Genomic DNA, 16,600 nt, shown 5'->3' with positions numbered 1-16,600 from the left:
AAAAAGAAAATAATAAGAAAGACATTATTAGGTTAGACAAGTGGTTTATCTGAAGAGTTTACACACATCAAAAACATTTACCTGATTTGTTTTCTCAAATGTATTCTTTGAAACCAGTTGCTATGGTACAGACATGTTAAGTGTATACTGTAACCACGCTAGGTGTTTCTGCTGCATATAAGCTTTAAATTGCAAATAAATATACAACTTACCCTTATCTAATCTGTCTCTAAGTTACCAACTTGCTGACACAAACTAATAATTCTACACATTTTTAAACCAAATTATACTGAAGCCTTACAGATTTTAATTCTATTTAAAGCTTGCCATCTGTCTCTAGTTTTGGTAATTTTTCAGATTACTGTACACGTTACTATTAAGGCAATCTTTCATGTATGCCAAATCTTTAAAATCCAAAAATTTTTTGGTCTTTCCCTATGGAAGTTTTCTTCATTTAAAATGAAGACTTTTCTGACTTTTCTGAATCTTGCTTCTCAAAAGGATAGCTGGGTTGAAAATCTGTCTGACACCCACCACTTCAAAGGGAATTCCATAGTTAAACATCAATGGTCTGCAACCTTTGTTATGGGCCTAACATTTAGATCATCTTTGGTTTGCTACTACCAAAGTCACCCTGCTCCAGCCAGTATAACCACTTGTCACAGCCTCTCTCACAGCCTGCCAAACTCTCCCTCTGAATCTGCAAATGAGAATCACAGAATCTTTGACAGCACCTGTGAGCTGGTCAAATGCAAACTCACTGCCATTTCGAGAAATCTCCCAAACAGACTAAACAATAAGATCCCACCGTAATGATCCTTTATTGCACTACAATTTTTTCAAACATATTAGAATGTCTAGGGGAAATTTTAAAATTGCCAACATGTAAGTCCTAACTTAGACCAGCTGAATTGAAAATTTTAGATGATCAAGCCCCATGACCGACAAAAAAAAGAAAAAAGAAATTTTTAGATGATAGGCACAGATTTGTATATTTTTTTAAAAAAAATCTGTAGGTGGCTCTAACATATTATAATAGTAATATATTATTGATTCTAATAATATGAAATGATGGTTTTTAAACTCTTCTCTCTATTCTCAGCTATCTATACCTGCCTTTCCCTTATAGTCCAGATAAACTTTGCTGATCACCCACTAATTCTCTTGTTTACCATTGTCTTGGTATACTCATTTGTACTTCATGATAAGCTGCTTGTAATCATTGTCAAGCAGTTGCTTCCATGAACATCCCTCCCAGGGACGACTGGGTTTGTTGTTATAAAGCATGGAGCACAAAAAGCCTGCCATTTAGCTCTCCACACCCCCTGCCTCTTAGTTTACAAATGAGTGCTTATTTTAATTCAGTATGACTTTACCTGTAGAAGCTATTTACCTTTAGGACATTTATTCTATATATTGATTAATTTAATAATAGGTTTTGCCCTTTAGCTAAGGGCTATATCTTAAACATTCATGTTCAGTGACAGCACACTCTGTTTGAATAGATAGGTAGCAATATTTGTTTTGTGAATATGGAAAGCAGACAAAACAAGCTCTCTGATCATTGCCCATGGAGTGGACCATTACTTGATTAACCGTTTTCAATAAATAGACCTCTATAAATTATACCAAGAAGACTATCCTCTAGCAGCAAGGATCAGTGGACCTTGGAAAGACAGCCCTTGGACTTCAGAAACATTAAAGGATGCTCTTGAATAAGGTAATTTAGTACAACAAACAATCGAAGTTTACTTAGGCATTGAACAGTAGCAATAAAATGTAAATATTCACCACAACTTGTGGTGCATTAACTCATGCTTTTAGAAACAATTCCCCTGTAAAAGAAATTTTCACATTCAACATTAGCAAAGAATTTTATTTTGAAAGTATCTCCAAAAATAGATTGAATTATCCTTCCAACCCATAACCCTTTGCTCTTCTTGCAAGATTAGACTCTGCGGTGATATCAGAATTGATGCTTACATGCTAATTACACCTTTATTAAAGTTCTAAGTTCCTAAGAAAAGAACCTAGTTTCTGTCTGAAAAGCGACACCTGACACAAAGAAAATCTTCAGTTCTAAGAAACAAGGAATAAATTCCTAATGCCATGAATAAATAAAGGAATTACAAGAAATATGTCTGAAATGGAGTTCTGATGTCTTTGAATGATATACCCAAATTAAAAATTACTTGAGGACATGACAGATGATTGGGGGATGAGTATATAGCACCATCTCTAAAGTCAAGTCTCCATGGAAAGAATTGTAATGTACCTTAAAAAGTAATACTTGATGTTTCTAATCTAAGTGCTATAGAAGGAAACAATGATCCCTTCCATTTAGTTTCTATGCTAGAAATTCTAATTCTTTCTTCCATGAGATACAGTTTATATGTCCATTAAATTCTTGCTACTTGAGGCAAGATGAGATGTTATTTCTCAATGAGTAGGACCACACCTGTTATAGGATTTACAACCTGATAAGACCAATTTTGAACCATCTTTTTATTGCCTTGATGAGGTCTTTACATGATTTTATTTAGTGAGGATGAGCCCTTGCTCTGGAGCTAATTGTCTAACTTCAGATAGCGGATTCTCCACTGCAACCCTGACAAATTAATTAACTTTTCATGGCTTTAGTTTCCTTTCCTATGAACTGATGTTAGCAATAATAACTGCCTCACTGGTTAACTGAATATTAAAATAACTAGAACACTCAAGTACTGTGTAACACAGGGTGAACACAACAAATGTTCACTATTATGATCATAGTCACTATTTTATGATATTAACTTAAATGGCATTAAAATATACTGTGATGCTACGGAAACAGTGGGACAAAGGGTAAACCAATGCAACAGCGATACTCAACAGACACTATGTTGGAAATGAACCTTACAACTTGGGGAAGGGGGATCATGGAAGAGCGAAGTGGGAGAAAATGAGGGAGGGGAAACACGGTTTGAAAAGAAATGTACTCATTACCTTGCTTATGGAACTGTAACCCTTCTGTAATCACCATTACAATAAAAAGTAAAAAGTAAAAAATAAAAATAAATGTATTATGATGTTACACATCCTGTTAAGTTAGCCACTAAAATATGTCACTAAATAATGACAGCATATAGTTACATTAAGCCTTCAAGGTTGGATTTTTTTCCTTTGCCTCTTACCTGCCCTATTTCATATATTTTATGCTGTTTTAAAATTCTAGAATTTCTTCCACTCACTACTTTTTTAAATAAGATTTTTCATTGTGAAAATACTGTACAGACGGGTTACAATTACGTGAGCAAGGTAATGAGTACATTTCTTATCAAGCATTGTTGCCTTCTCCTTTGTTTTCCCACCTACCATTCCTTCCCTCCCATCTCCACAACTACACTCCCCCCTACGCTGCCTAAATTGTAAAGTTCGTTTTTCAACATAGTGTCTTGTACATATCATTGTTTGATACAATCTGTATCCCTACTTAAACATTTTGTTTTTTCCCTTCCCCTCCCCAAATTATCCTTCTAAGAAGCACGAACTTTTTTTTTCTCTACTCACATGTGAATCTTCATCTTTATAAATACTTTGTAAATGACGGCAGTATAGAGATTCTAACTAGAGGTCTCCCAAGATAGCTTAGAGCCGCCATGGCTGAATTATTCCCAGACCTGGAGGCAATAAAACCAGACTTGGCCAGCATAAGGCAAACAAGTATGTCTTCTAGTGGCAGATTCACACTTACCAAATTTAAAAGCCTGATACATTAAAAATCAGATGTCACATAAAGAAATGCTCAACTTCTCTAGCTATAAAAGAAATGCAAATCAAGACAACATTGAGATTCCACCTCACCCCAGTTAGAATGGTTATAATCAAGAACTTTATAACAATAGTGCTGGAGAGGATGTGGCCAAAAGGAACCCTACTGCATTGTTGGTGGGAGTGTAAACTTGTTCAACTACTATGGAAAGCGCTACATAGAGCTCCCCTATGACCCAGCAAATCCCACTTTTGGGCATTTACCCAAATGATCACAACGAAAGGCTATGCTAAAGTTACCAGAATAACTGTTTATTGCAGCATTGTTTACCATAGCTAAGATATGGAACCAACCCAGATGCCCCTCAGTAGATGAATGGATCAAGAAAATGTGATATATATATATATATATATATATATATATATATATATATATATGAATTCTATGCCTCCATCAGAAAGAATGACACCATCCCATTTTTTAAGAAATGGAAAGACGTGGGGAAAAAATTGTATTAAGTGAAGTACACCAGGCCCAAAGAAATATAGGTCCTAGGGTTTCCCTTATCTGCAATAACTAGTATATATCTGAGACAAGCAGAAAAGGTCAAAAGTTATGTACATATGATCATATAAGATAATGCTAAGGGGCTGGGGAGGTGGCTCAGTGGTAAAGTGCTTGCCTTGCATGCATGAGGTCCTGGGTTCAATTCCTTAGCATCACATAAGCAGAAAAAAATGGAAGTGGCACTGTGGCTTAGTGGTAGAGCACTAGCCTTGAGCTGAAGAGCTGAGGGACAGAGCCCAGGCCCAGAGTTCAGGCCTCATGACCAACAACAACAACAAAACAAAGATGATGCTAAGCAAATTGAACCCCAAGATAGTGACACAAGAGGTTTTATCTTTCTTGCTGTTGTTTTTAATGTATTTATAATGTACTACGTGATTTTTTTGGTTTCTTTTATATGTTCTTCCTCCCTGGTATAATCCCTGTTTTCACTGTATTTGATTCTGGTGCCCTGCATCTGGTATATACATTTTTTCTAATTTAGGGAGAGGAAGAGAAATGACAAAATGCTAAAATAAGGATACAGGTTGACCCATTGTAACAATGAGATGTACAAGATACTATGTTGAAAATGAACTTTACAACATGGGGGGAGGATTGTGGAGGTGGGGAGTGAAGGGATGGTAGGTGAAAAACGAAGTAGGAGGGGGGAACAATGCTCCATAGGAAATGTCCTCATTACCTTACTCATGTAACTGAAAACTCTCTGTGCAGTATCTTTACAATAAAACATATATACCAAAAAAAGAAAATAAAAAATAAAAATCAGATGTCCATCTGTTTATTGTGAGGTGCATCACTGTCATGAATGAAAATAATGGAAATGGAATAGCCAGCACAACCTTTCTTTTGAACAAGATCTATGAAAGCAAAGGATAAGCTGAAGCGTCTTTGTTAGGCCTGGAATCCAAACCAACTGCCTTAATACAATTATGTAGAATGTTTACCATTCAAACTGTGAGGGAGCCTGGGGTAAGTACCTCTGCAATTAGGTAACCTTGTCATCAGGAGAACAGTGCCTTTAGGTGATTACAAAAGATCCATTGGATTGTGCTTGTCACCATTATTCTCACTTCATCTTCCATGCTCATACCAACCTGATCAACTCTCTTTTTTTTTTCAAATAGCAAATACTTATCATCAAGCCCTTGTAACTTGAAGATGACTTTGGAAAGATCTACTTTAGATCAATAGTTCTCAAAGTTTCTGGAATTATCTTATTTTCATCATCTTATATAGACACATATGTACATATCATAAATATAGCATACATAATATCTAATGCTAAAATAAAATTGTCTTTATCATTTCTGTCATAAAGTCCTAAAATAAATTATTTTAGACCTGTATGAACATATGTATGTGTACCTCTCACACACATATTTATAGCCACTTTTTGTGCTACTAATTAAAAAGAAGAAAAGGAGCCTGCTTAAATGTTTCCACTTGGTTTTATGACTTTAAATAAAACTTCACACTCAGTGTGTGTTTAAGTACTGGCAGGAATGTTGTCAGTTGAAAGTTTATAGGAAATGTAGGATATCTCACCCAGACCTGTGGAATCAGAATTCTATGCTGAAATGAAATCTTCCAAGCCAGGCACATTGGCTCACACCTATAGTCCTAGATACCCAGACAGCTGAGATTGGTAGGAATGTATTTTAAGCCTTGATCTGGAAAACAAAAGTCCATGATACCACTCCCCCCAACCTTGTTAACCAATTTAAAATCTGGTTAAAGCCAGGCACTGGTGGCTCATGCCTATAATCCTAGCTATTCAGGAGGCTGAGGTCTGAGTATCTCAGTTTGAAGCCAGTCTGGGCAGAGAAGTCCCCTTCAGACTCTTATTTCCAATTACCCACTCAAGAACTGGAGTGGTACAGTGGCTCCAGCAGTAGAGAGCTAAACTTGAGCACACAGAGGCTCAACAACAGTGCCTAGGCCTCAAGATCAAGCTCCACAACCAACAAAATTAATAAATAAAGCTGGGTATGTGGATATATACCTGTCATCCCAGTTACTTGGTAAGATTAACTAAGAGAGTCTAAATACCAGAAGGTCCAGGCAAAAAAGCAAGACCCTATTTGAAAAATAACAAAAGTAAAAAATAGGCTGAGGCCATCACTCAAGGAGTAGAGTTTCTGCCTGTCGATATGAGGCCCTGAGTTCAAACTCTAGTACCACAAAGAAGAAAAGGAGGAGGAGGTAAAGGGGGAGGGAGTGAGGGAGGGAAAAAGGGAGGGAGAAGAAGAAGAGGAGGAAGGAGGAAAGAGACAGAAGGAGGAAGAGGAGGTGGAGAGGTTATGTCATCCTCAGGTGCTGTGTATGCAAGCTAAGCTTGATGAGTACTTCTTTACTACTCTTAGAACTTGGTATTACATAGTGCTTCAAAAATGACATTTCTTGGGGCTGGGAAGGTGGCTCAGTGGTAGAGCACTTGCCTTGCATGCATGAGGCCCTGGGTTCGATTCCTCAGCACCACATAAGCAAAAAGAAAAAAGCCGGAAGTGGCGCTGTGACTCAAGTGGTAGAGCACTAGCCTTGAGCTGAAGAGCTGAAGGACCGCTGTCCTTCAGGCCCAGAGTTCAGGCCCCACGACCGGACCCCCCCTCCCCCGCCAAAAATGACATTTCTTCAGCTATTGCTTTAAAAGAATTGGCTTTGGCTAATAAAAGTGTTCAATATCTTCCCTAATCCAGAAACCATGGATTATATCTATAAATCATGATGAGATCATACTGGTGTTAATTTACCTCTAGTCTCTAAATTAAACTACTTTATGTTTGTAAAGCTAAGAATCAAAATGGGGTTTTCAGATGTCAAAACACCAACTCCCCCATTTTTGTCTGTTTTTTAAAATTCTCAACAAAATATCATTCAGCTACTTTAACTACAGAAACTGATTGATTCTGACATAATGGTATGATTGTTTCAGAAAGCAAGAAGATACAGCCATACTTGTGGCATTATGTTATGTATAAGCAAAGATGATCATTTTTGTTTTTTTCAGTCCTGACTTTGTTCCCTCAGAGTAATGTTTTAAATAAGTAGAGGTTCTGTAATTGAGCTGTCATAATCTCAGCACGGGTGAGAGAAACTCCTAATCAGACCTCAGGTTCATGGGTGGAAAACAAAACTCCACCTCTATATGAGCAGGACTCTCAAGTTTTATCAGCTCACAGGAAGGTATGAAGCAGATTACTCCCTGTCCTGTAGCACACAAGAGATCTTGAAGAATCCTAAAGCCAACGAAGAACTAAAAACTTTAAGTACAACATTGTACCATAACTCCTTTTATTTTTCTTCTTCTCTTCTTGTCTGTTGTGCACTTAAATAAGTTAGCAACAGCAGATATTTAACTTGGTTAAATATCAGTTTCAAGTTTGCTGTCTCAATGATTGTAAAATTATGCAAATTTCATATTCATTTGTATCCACTGTAACCATTTTTTCACTATTATGGATATCTATTATACTGTACATAAAAGTGTCAGTAAAGATACTGAGAAGTCTTTCACTGGTTTTCACCAGTATACAATCCCTAGGAAAGGATTCTAAGGCCATGTGAGTAACAAAAGACTTACTGGAAAGCACAGAATGAACACTCACTTTCTTATTGATATAGAATGGGTCCAGGTCCTCCAGGGGCTCTGACACCATCTCTGGAGGAATGTCTCCATAAATAAATGGGAGGTTCTTTCCAGCTTCCAAGTCACTATTTGGCTTTGGTTTGTTCTCATCGTCGATGTCTTGTTCTTTTTTGGGCTTCTTGGCTTTCTCTTCTGCAGCACGTTTTTCGATAGCAGCAAGAGATTCTCTCGTAAACAGGCGGAAGCTTTCAGGTCCCGGGGGTACCAACAGTGCCTGTGCCATATTTTCATCCTGCACATTTAATTACGTTTAGCTTCTTGCATGAGAATTGCCTACAGTAATGAAAAAAATGCATTAGCATGAGGAAAGCAAGTGGCAGGAGGAGAGTAAGAACATCTCATTTTCAAATATATTGTCAGTACTTCTAAGTAGTTGTACGAAGGAGTTTATGGATACATTGCAACTTGACCGATTTCCCTGGGTCTTTTGCTTTTTTCCCCTCATTCTTTTATATTTTTTGCTTGTACCAGGGCTTGAATGATACCACAAAAAAATCAATATATTTAATTTTTTAAATCATTTTAAAGGTATAAACATTGTCAAGCTTTTAGGTGTGCACTACAGATTTTCACTTAGCAACATCATCAATTATTTGTGTTTTAATAATTCAAATTTGTAAACCAATCACAAGTCTGTTCTGAATGATAATTGGCCTGAAATAGCCATTTTTTAGTGGTTGGACGTTAAGGCATCAGATGGTACACAATCAACATATGGAATTTTATTTACTATTAAAAGTGAGATGGAATGTTAAAAAAAATCCATTATGAGACGTTTGACTCAAAAATGTGTGACAGCCTACATGTGGTAAAGCAATAATTCCATTCATGTTTATCAAGAGAATTGCTTAAGGATCTATTTATCTCCCTTCTCTTTTCACAAGTTACTAATTCTTCAATGAAAAAAAGTTGGGTAACATTCCAATTATTGTGATACATGCTTGGTGCAAAACTTCATGGTGGGGAAGGAACTTTTACTGACCTAGTCACTGCTCTAGTTATCAGCAGGGCGAACTGTATCACCAGGAGCAAGGGAGCCACTGTCTTCAGAAAAATTGGTTCATCTTTTTTTGCATTTCTTCTTCTTTTTCTAGTTTTTATTTATTTATTTTTTATTGTGAAAATACTGTACAGAGGGGTTACTATTACATGGGCAAGATAATGAGTACATTTCTTATCAAGCATTGTAGCCTCCTCCTTTGTTTCCCCTTCCCATACCTTCCCATCCTTCCCCTCACCCCTCCCCCACCCAGTCCTCCTCCCCCCCACCCACCAAAATTGTAAAGTTCGTTTTCAACATAACAACTTCTACATCTCATTGTTGCAATGGGTCCACCTGTATCCCTATTTAAAGGATTTGTTTTTTTCCCTTCCCCTCCACAAATTATACCGATATCAAATACAGTGAAAGCAGGGGTTATACTTTGGGGGAGGGACATACAAAGCAACAAAGAAATCATCTTATAAATGTGTTAGAAACAATCGCATGAAAGAATAAAATATTTGAATACATATCTTAGGGTTAATTTCCCTAACATCAACTTATCTGACCTTTTCTTTTACTCAGACATATACTAGTTATTGCAAATAAAGGAAACCATGGGACCTATATTTCTTTGGGCCTGGCTTACTTCTTCAAAGAAACAACTGCCCAATAAATAAGTGGGCTAAAGACTTAAAGATAGGGCTGGGAAGGTGGCTCAGTGGTAGAGCTCACCTTGCATGCTTGAGGCCCTGGGTTCGATTCCTCAGCACCACATAAGCAGAAAAAAAAAGTTGGAAGTGGTGCTGTGGCTCAAGTGGTAGAGTGCTAGCCTTGAGCTGAAGAGCTGAGGGACAGCACCCAGGCCCAGAGTTCAGGCCCCACGACTGACCCCCCCCCAAAAAAAAGACTTAAAGAGAAACTTCTCTGAAGAGGAAAGAAGGATGGCCAATAGACACATGTTCAACCTCCCTAGCCATAAAAGAAATGCAAATCGAAACAACATTGAGATACCACCTCACCCCAGTTAGAATGGCTATAATCAAGAACTCTAATAACAGCAGATGCTGAAGGGGATGTGGCCAGAAGGGAACCTTACTGCTTTGTTGGTGTGAGTGTAAACTTGTTCAACCACTTTGGAAACCAGTATGGAGGTTCCTCAAAAGACTCCACATAGAGCTCCCCTATAACCTAGCCATCCTGCTTTTGGGCATTAACCCAAATGTTCACAAACAAGACCACACATTATATACCATAGCTAAGATATGGAACCAACCCAGATGCCCCTCAGTAGATGAATGGATCAAGAAAATGTGGTATATATACACAATGGAATTCTATGCCTGCATCAGAAAGAATGACATTGCCCCATTTGTTAGGAAATGGAAAGACTTGCATTTCTTCTTTGTAAGTAGTGTCTTTCCTTTTCTAACATATTTTTATCATTAAGTAGTTTTACAAAGGAGTTACCATTCAACAAAGCAGTTGATACAATGCATCTTGATAAATTTCCCTTTTTTTCCTTTGTTACTTTGTTTTTCTTTATTTTTAAAAAAATAGTTTTGGGGCTTGTACCAGGGTTTGAACTATTTCCTCAAAAATGTCATCAATCATTGTAATATTTTGCTATATCCAATATCCCCCCCTTCTCTTCCCCACATTTTTTCCTATTCTCATAGTACTTTATCCCTGCATGGGTCTAACTGACTTACAAACATTGAAAACTAAAGATTCTACAACAAAGAAACTGATCACTATATGCCTGTAGAATGTAAATCTGAATTCCTTTTCCCTGATGTGTTCCAATGACAAAAAAAATTAAAATTAGATGTCTTTAAATCAGTCATTTTAATATGTTGTTGCCATAGTATCAGGCTTGTCAAAAAGTGTCACAGATTGACCCATTGCAACAATGAGATGTACAAGATGGTATCTTATGTAAAAAAAAGAACTTTAAAATTTAGACCAGGGGGTGGGGGTAGCTGAGGAGGTGGGAGGGAAGGGATGGTAAGGAAAAAATAAAGGAGGAGGCAACAATGCTTGATAAAAAATGTACTCATATGGGCTGGGAAGGTGGCTCAGTGGTAGAGTACTTGCCTTGCATGCAGGAGGCCCTGGGTTCGATTCTCCAGCACCACATAAGCAAAAAAAGCCGGAAGTGGTGCTGTGGCTCAAGTGGTAGAGCACTCGCCTTGAGCTGAAGAGCTGAGGGTCAGCGCCCAGGCCCAAAGTTCAGGCCCCATGACTGGACCCTCCCCCCAAAAAAAAAAGAAATGTACTCATTACCTTGCTCATGTAATTGTAACCCCTTTGTACAGTATTTTTACAATAAAAACATATATTTTTTAAATGCAGCATAAAAGAAAATAAGCTAATGCTTTCAGCCATCCCTGTCAGTTTTGATGGCTACAAGCTCATTTCAACTCTAGGCTGTGTACTTTTGGGTGCAAATTGAATCTGAGCATTTTCTGTAGGCATCAGATATCCAAAGATGTGAAACCCACCTGTGTCACATTACCTGTCATGAACTGAGGAGCAATAGTTTTACCCAAACGTTAAATGAAAAAGCAATAGCATGACAAGCATGTCTCTGGGAAATTTTCTGAAACATAGTTGCTTTCTTAGCAGAAAAGAAAGCTTACCTTTGTATTTGAGTGTCTACTTAACTATTTGGTGTTTCTTTATTGGCAATGAAATAAAAATCGTGTTGAAATTAGATAAGGAGATCTAGATAGAATTTGCCTGTGTCATTCACTTTTCAATGATTAGTCTTATTAAAGTATCATCATATGAATAGCAAGGCTCTACTATAGGAAAATACTATATGGACTTAAAATATCAAATGTGGGAATCTCCAAAGTTTCTTTATACATTATTCTGATTTCTCTGAAATGTCATGGGCAAAATAAAAATAAAAATAAATAAATGTTTATAGAGAAATCCTTCCTTGTCTTCTTCATTTGGTAAGAAGGGCCAGAAAACAATTTGCTCTTGGTTAAAGCCAATAAAACTCTTACTGAAATTCTTGTACGGTTGTCTCTAAACCTGAGAATACAGGCTACCTCCACTCAGATTTCATTTACAAGGAGAACTAGGGCTTGCCATATATTTGTCAAGACTGAGACTAAACAAGTCAGAGGGCAGAGCTTCTCACAGATACACTAAATGCTCTAGAAAAAATTTTCCTCACAAGTCGTTTAAGGATACAGGTGGACCCGTTGCAACTATGAGAAGTACAAGCTATCATGTCGAAAACGAACTTTACAACTTGGGTGCAGGGGGGGGGACGTTGGGGGGGCAGGAGAAGGCTGGGAAGGGATGTGAAGGGTAAAAAAAGGAGGAGGCTGCAATGCTTGGTAAGAAATGTATGCATTATCCTGCCCATGTAATTGTAGCCCCTCTGTACAGTATGTTCTCAAATAAAATAAAATAAAATTAAAAAAAATAACTTGCAAAAAAAAATTAAAATTAAAATTAAAAGAAAGAAAAAAATTTTCTTCTTCTTTCTAGTTCTCTGTGAGCCTATTATACAAAGTTCTTACATAACTTTATATCTATATTAGAGCAGGCTTTTAAAAATTAATTCTTACTGATGCCTTGGTGTGGAATATATTATTAATGGATATATGTGCATTATAATTTATTAAAATACTTCAAATTTAACATAGCAAGTCTTTTCCAGAACTATCTTTTCAAGATTAAAGAAGATAAGAAATCTAAGTGATGATCCTTTTAATTAAAAAAAAAAACAAAGAGCCTCAGTGTGTGACTGTGTGAGTAAATCAAACACACCTCCTCTCAATTAATGCAAAATTAGGGTTCAATGCATCCTATTATAGGAGTTGACCACAGACTTTAAACCCTAGAAGAGACCTGGGAATCATTTATTCAGAATTTTTTTATTGAAGGACTACTATGTACCAACAAGTTTCCATAGACCAGATACTGATGGTCCCTTCTCTCAAAGAGCTAATAATCAAGTAGGAGTGATGGATGCTTATAAACGGAATCGCAACACAAATATATCTATATCTATTTATGTTTTATTATCAGGAGCTTATAAGTGCGATCAATTCATGTTGCACAGGGAAGGGAAGGAGAGTTATGGTTCAGGAAATTTCCCTGAGGAAGTGATATTGGACTATGTTTCATAGATTAGGTGGGATTTGAAAAGGGTTTAGAGTTGGCAGAGGAAGGATTGGTAGAAAGATGTATGAATAGTTGTGCACCAAGTAAAGCGGAGTATATGTCTGCAAGGAGAGTTTTTGCAGTACAAGAAGCAGCTTGCAATGCCTTAATCCAGACCAGCATGCATAAAAGGTCAGTATAAGATAGAACAGGACAGATCACAGGTCTTCAACAGCAGACTGAGGAAGCCATGGTCATTTTGAAGATTTCAAGGCTGGTGGCAGTATGAACAGGGTGGAGACCTGAGTGATCGTAGAGCAGTAGTTTTCAAATGTTTGGGTTCCAGAATCCTTTACACTCTTCAAATCATTGATGAACCGAGGGCCAAATAAGGTCCTTTTCACATCAATGTTCATCCTTGATACCAAGACTGACCAATCGTTCCTTTTGAATACATCTTTTAACTAACTAGGCATGAGTTTTACTGTCATGCATATCATTCAGAAAAATATCACCACATATTATGCACATTCTTCTACATATTGGGAGTGTTTCATTTTATGGCACTCCAAACCCCAGCTCTTCATATCGCTGGCGATGTCATGAGGAAAGTCTTCACGCATTGGGGGTAGGGTGGGGCTGTCAAATTCCCAGTAGAAAGTGAACATTTTCCAAAATTCCAATTTCCACTTGAAAGCTCCAACTTTAACACTGACAACAAATGCTGTCATTTGCTTTTCCTGAAGTGACAGGCTTTTCCATTGTTCACTTTTGAGAATATATGTGCCACATACTCAAGTCTAAATAACCTTGGCTTGTCACTTATCTTTTCAAGTGAAAGTAGTTTTCCATGAAGAAAGGAAAGTGACTTATTCAGCTCCCAACTCCAATAATTGCACCAGTGCTTTCTCCAGAGACAACCATGATGCTTTAGCACACAGACAAAATATGTCACATATTATTCCCACTTTCTTATACTCAGTACTAAAAATTTGGATCCTTAAGGGTTGAGTTTTAACAAAATTAATATTTAACACTTCCTCAGAATATGTAAACCAGCAGTAGGAGTGTGACAGTATGACAAGGTGACAGTGCAGAGAGCAAGGTGTATCATAGTTTGATGCCACTGTCTTGATACCTGCTGAAGCATTACCACTTAGTCCACAACTACAGCATTATCAGTACAAATGTAAAACAGTGAAAAGGGTCTGATTATAAAGACAGCTTAAGCCACACTGCTTTTCCCTCACAATGGTTCTAGGGTCCTCTAATTGTTTTAAATTGTTTTAAATTGAGAATAGCTGCCCTTGAAGAAAGCAATTGGTATAAAGGAAGAGAGAATCTGACTAGAACTCTAGAGCTTTAGTCTTCTTTGGTATAGAACTGGCAATTGCCACTGGATTCAAGACTTTGCTCTGCTACAATCTAATAGCTCTTATGTCCTTTCTAATCTTCAGATTATATCACTCAATAATGGAGATGACCATAATACTGATATCACATACTGATATCACATACAGAGGTAATGTGACATTTAAATGGGAAAAAATGCACCTCATGTCCAAATATTGTGCCTGGAAGACAGTAGGTTATCAAGAAGTTAGGGAAAAGGTCTATGGCCAGGTAAATGACTAAGAAAGTATGTAGGGTTAAACTCATTTCCATGTTTACATCATACATAATAAGTTGATAAAAATCCTGTAGAGAAGTGGAGAATATTCAGTCATGAAAATCATCAATTCTGTTTGTACCCGTTACTTTCACATGCTTAGAAGACATCTGGTATGTAATTAGAATATTAGCTAATACTCAAAAAATATCTCTCAACTGCAGAAATGTTGATTGAGAAGTCACAGATTAGAACTAAAGATAAGAATCCAGTTGACATCATCAAGAAAAATGTGAAAAGATGAAGAGGCTGACCTGATATGCCTGATAATTTTCAAGGAGAAGAAACACACAGGGTATTAGTGATGTCAGCACAATTACCTAGATATTAAAAGAGAAATTTGAAAAGATTTTAATTAAAAGACAAATATTAGATTTGATAATTACTTGAAATCTTTGCCTTTAAATGAGAAACAGAGGACTGGGAAAGTGGCTCAGTGGTAGAGCGCTTGCCTTGCATGCATGAGGCCCTGGGTTCGATTCCTCGCACCACATAAGCAGAAAGAAAAAGCAGGAAGTGGTGCTGTGGCTCCAGTGGTAGAGCACTAGCCTTGAGCTGAAGAGCTGAGGGACAGCGCCCAGGCCCAGAGTTCAGGCCCACGACCCCCCCACCCCCACCCCGCAAAAAAAAAGAGAAACAGAAAGATAAAGCTAAGCAACATTTCTACTGAAAAACACAAATTGTTGCTTTGTGGCAAAACAATTCTGTACATTCGATTCTTTATTGCCTTTGTTATTATAATGGACATAATTGTCTTGAACCTTGTTTGATTTTTTTTTGATGCTGTTCCTGGGACTTGAACTCAGAGCCTGGGTACTGTCCATGAGTTTTTTTTCTCTCTCTTTCTTTTCTTTCTCGGGGTTATGCTTTACCACTTAAACCACAGCTCTACTTCTGGCTTTTTTTTTTGGTGGTTAATTGGAGGTAAGAGGTAAGAGGTAAGAGACCCAGCTTTCCTGCTGGGCTGGTTTCAAGCCATGATCCTCAGATCTCAGTCTTTTGAATAGTTAGGACACATGTGTGATCTTCTAGCACCCAAGCAATTGTTTCATTTGTATTTTAAATATTCATGTGTACATAATCAACTACAGAGAAATAGATTTGTATAGTTCAATTTGTGTTCTAACCTCATTTATCAATGTAATCTGACAGTATCATAAGATTATGAAATACTATGAGTACAAACACTAACATTTGTTGATGAATCAGATTCAGTGAAAATGGCACAGTAAGTAGTTGGGAAATGATGTGGCACTGTCATTGCAAAATATATATTTTCTCCATGAGTTTTGTAGCACAATTATTGCCTAATTTTCAAGAAGAGCAGACACATTTTATTTTCTACAACCTGCTAGTATACTGTCTTTTTCCTCTCCACTCATTTTTTATTACATTACAGACAAAATCAAATAATGTTAGTTTGTTTCCATGAAGGTAAAATTGTGCCAGAAAGCGGAAAACTTGCCATATTCAAGAAAGAAAAGTTGTCATACAACTTGAGATCTAATAAAAATAATTCACAAGGTAAATGAGGTTCATGATTATGAAGGAATGAGTTAATAGCAAGGACCAGTTTTACTGCCAAGGAAAAGATCCTGTGTTTTCCTGGCATCAACAAGACTATTATAGGAAGGACATAATCTAAAAGACAAGATAAACGAATTAACTATCTTCCTACTAAACACAATTATTTTGTCCAGTTGAATTTTCTAATAAGGGTCTATTTCTTATGTCATCTCAATTTGCATATGTGACCAAGCCTATAAAATATACATATAGTATTGGACACACTAAAATAATAACTACTGTATATAATCAAGGAAAAAAACGCTTTCTATATTTTTATGAGTTATA

The 16,600-nt window shown here is 37.0% G+C and overlaps 1 protein-coding gene across 6 annotated transcripts in view; it reads right to left on the bottom strand.

The window, feature by feature from the left end:
• The window catches only part of LOC138826555 (sodium channel protein type 3 subunit alpha), a 115,732-nt gene that overhangs the window by 78,942 nt on the left and 20,190 nt on the right, over window positions 1-16,600 (bottom strand). For 5 of the 6 annotated variants that reach the window (XM_070021819.1, XM_070021833.1, XM_070021817.1 and 2 more), the window contains exon 2: window positions 7,927-8,240. In XM_070021819.1, the coding sequence (XP_069877920.1) occupies window positions 7,927-8,190 (264 nt within the window). In that variant the 5' untranslated portion in view covers window positions 8,191-8,240. Of the gene's footprint in view, window positions 1-7,926; window positions 8,241-15,000; window positions 15,067-16,600 lie in introns of all 6 variants that reach the window. The other variant, XM_070021818.1, reaches the window with a different exon arrangement.

The sequence above is a fragment of the Dipodomys merriami genome, unplaced genomic scaffold, assembly GCF_024711535.1.
Source record: "Dipodomys merriami isolate MVZ:Mamm:240054 unplaced genomic scaffold, mDipMer1.0.p SCAF_1, whole genome shotgun sequence".
NCBI lineage: Eukaryota > Metazoa > Chordata > Mammalia > Rodentia > Heteromyidae > Dipodomys > Dipodomys merriami.
Note: the sequence above shows the minus strand (reverse complement) of the source record. Positions and strands in the feature narration are given on the sequence as shown.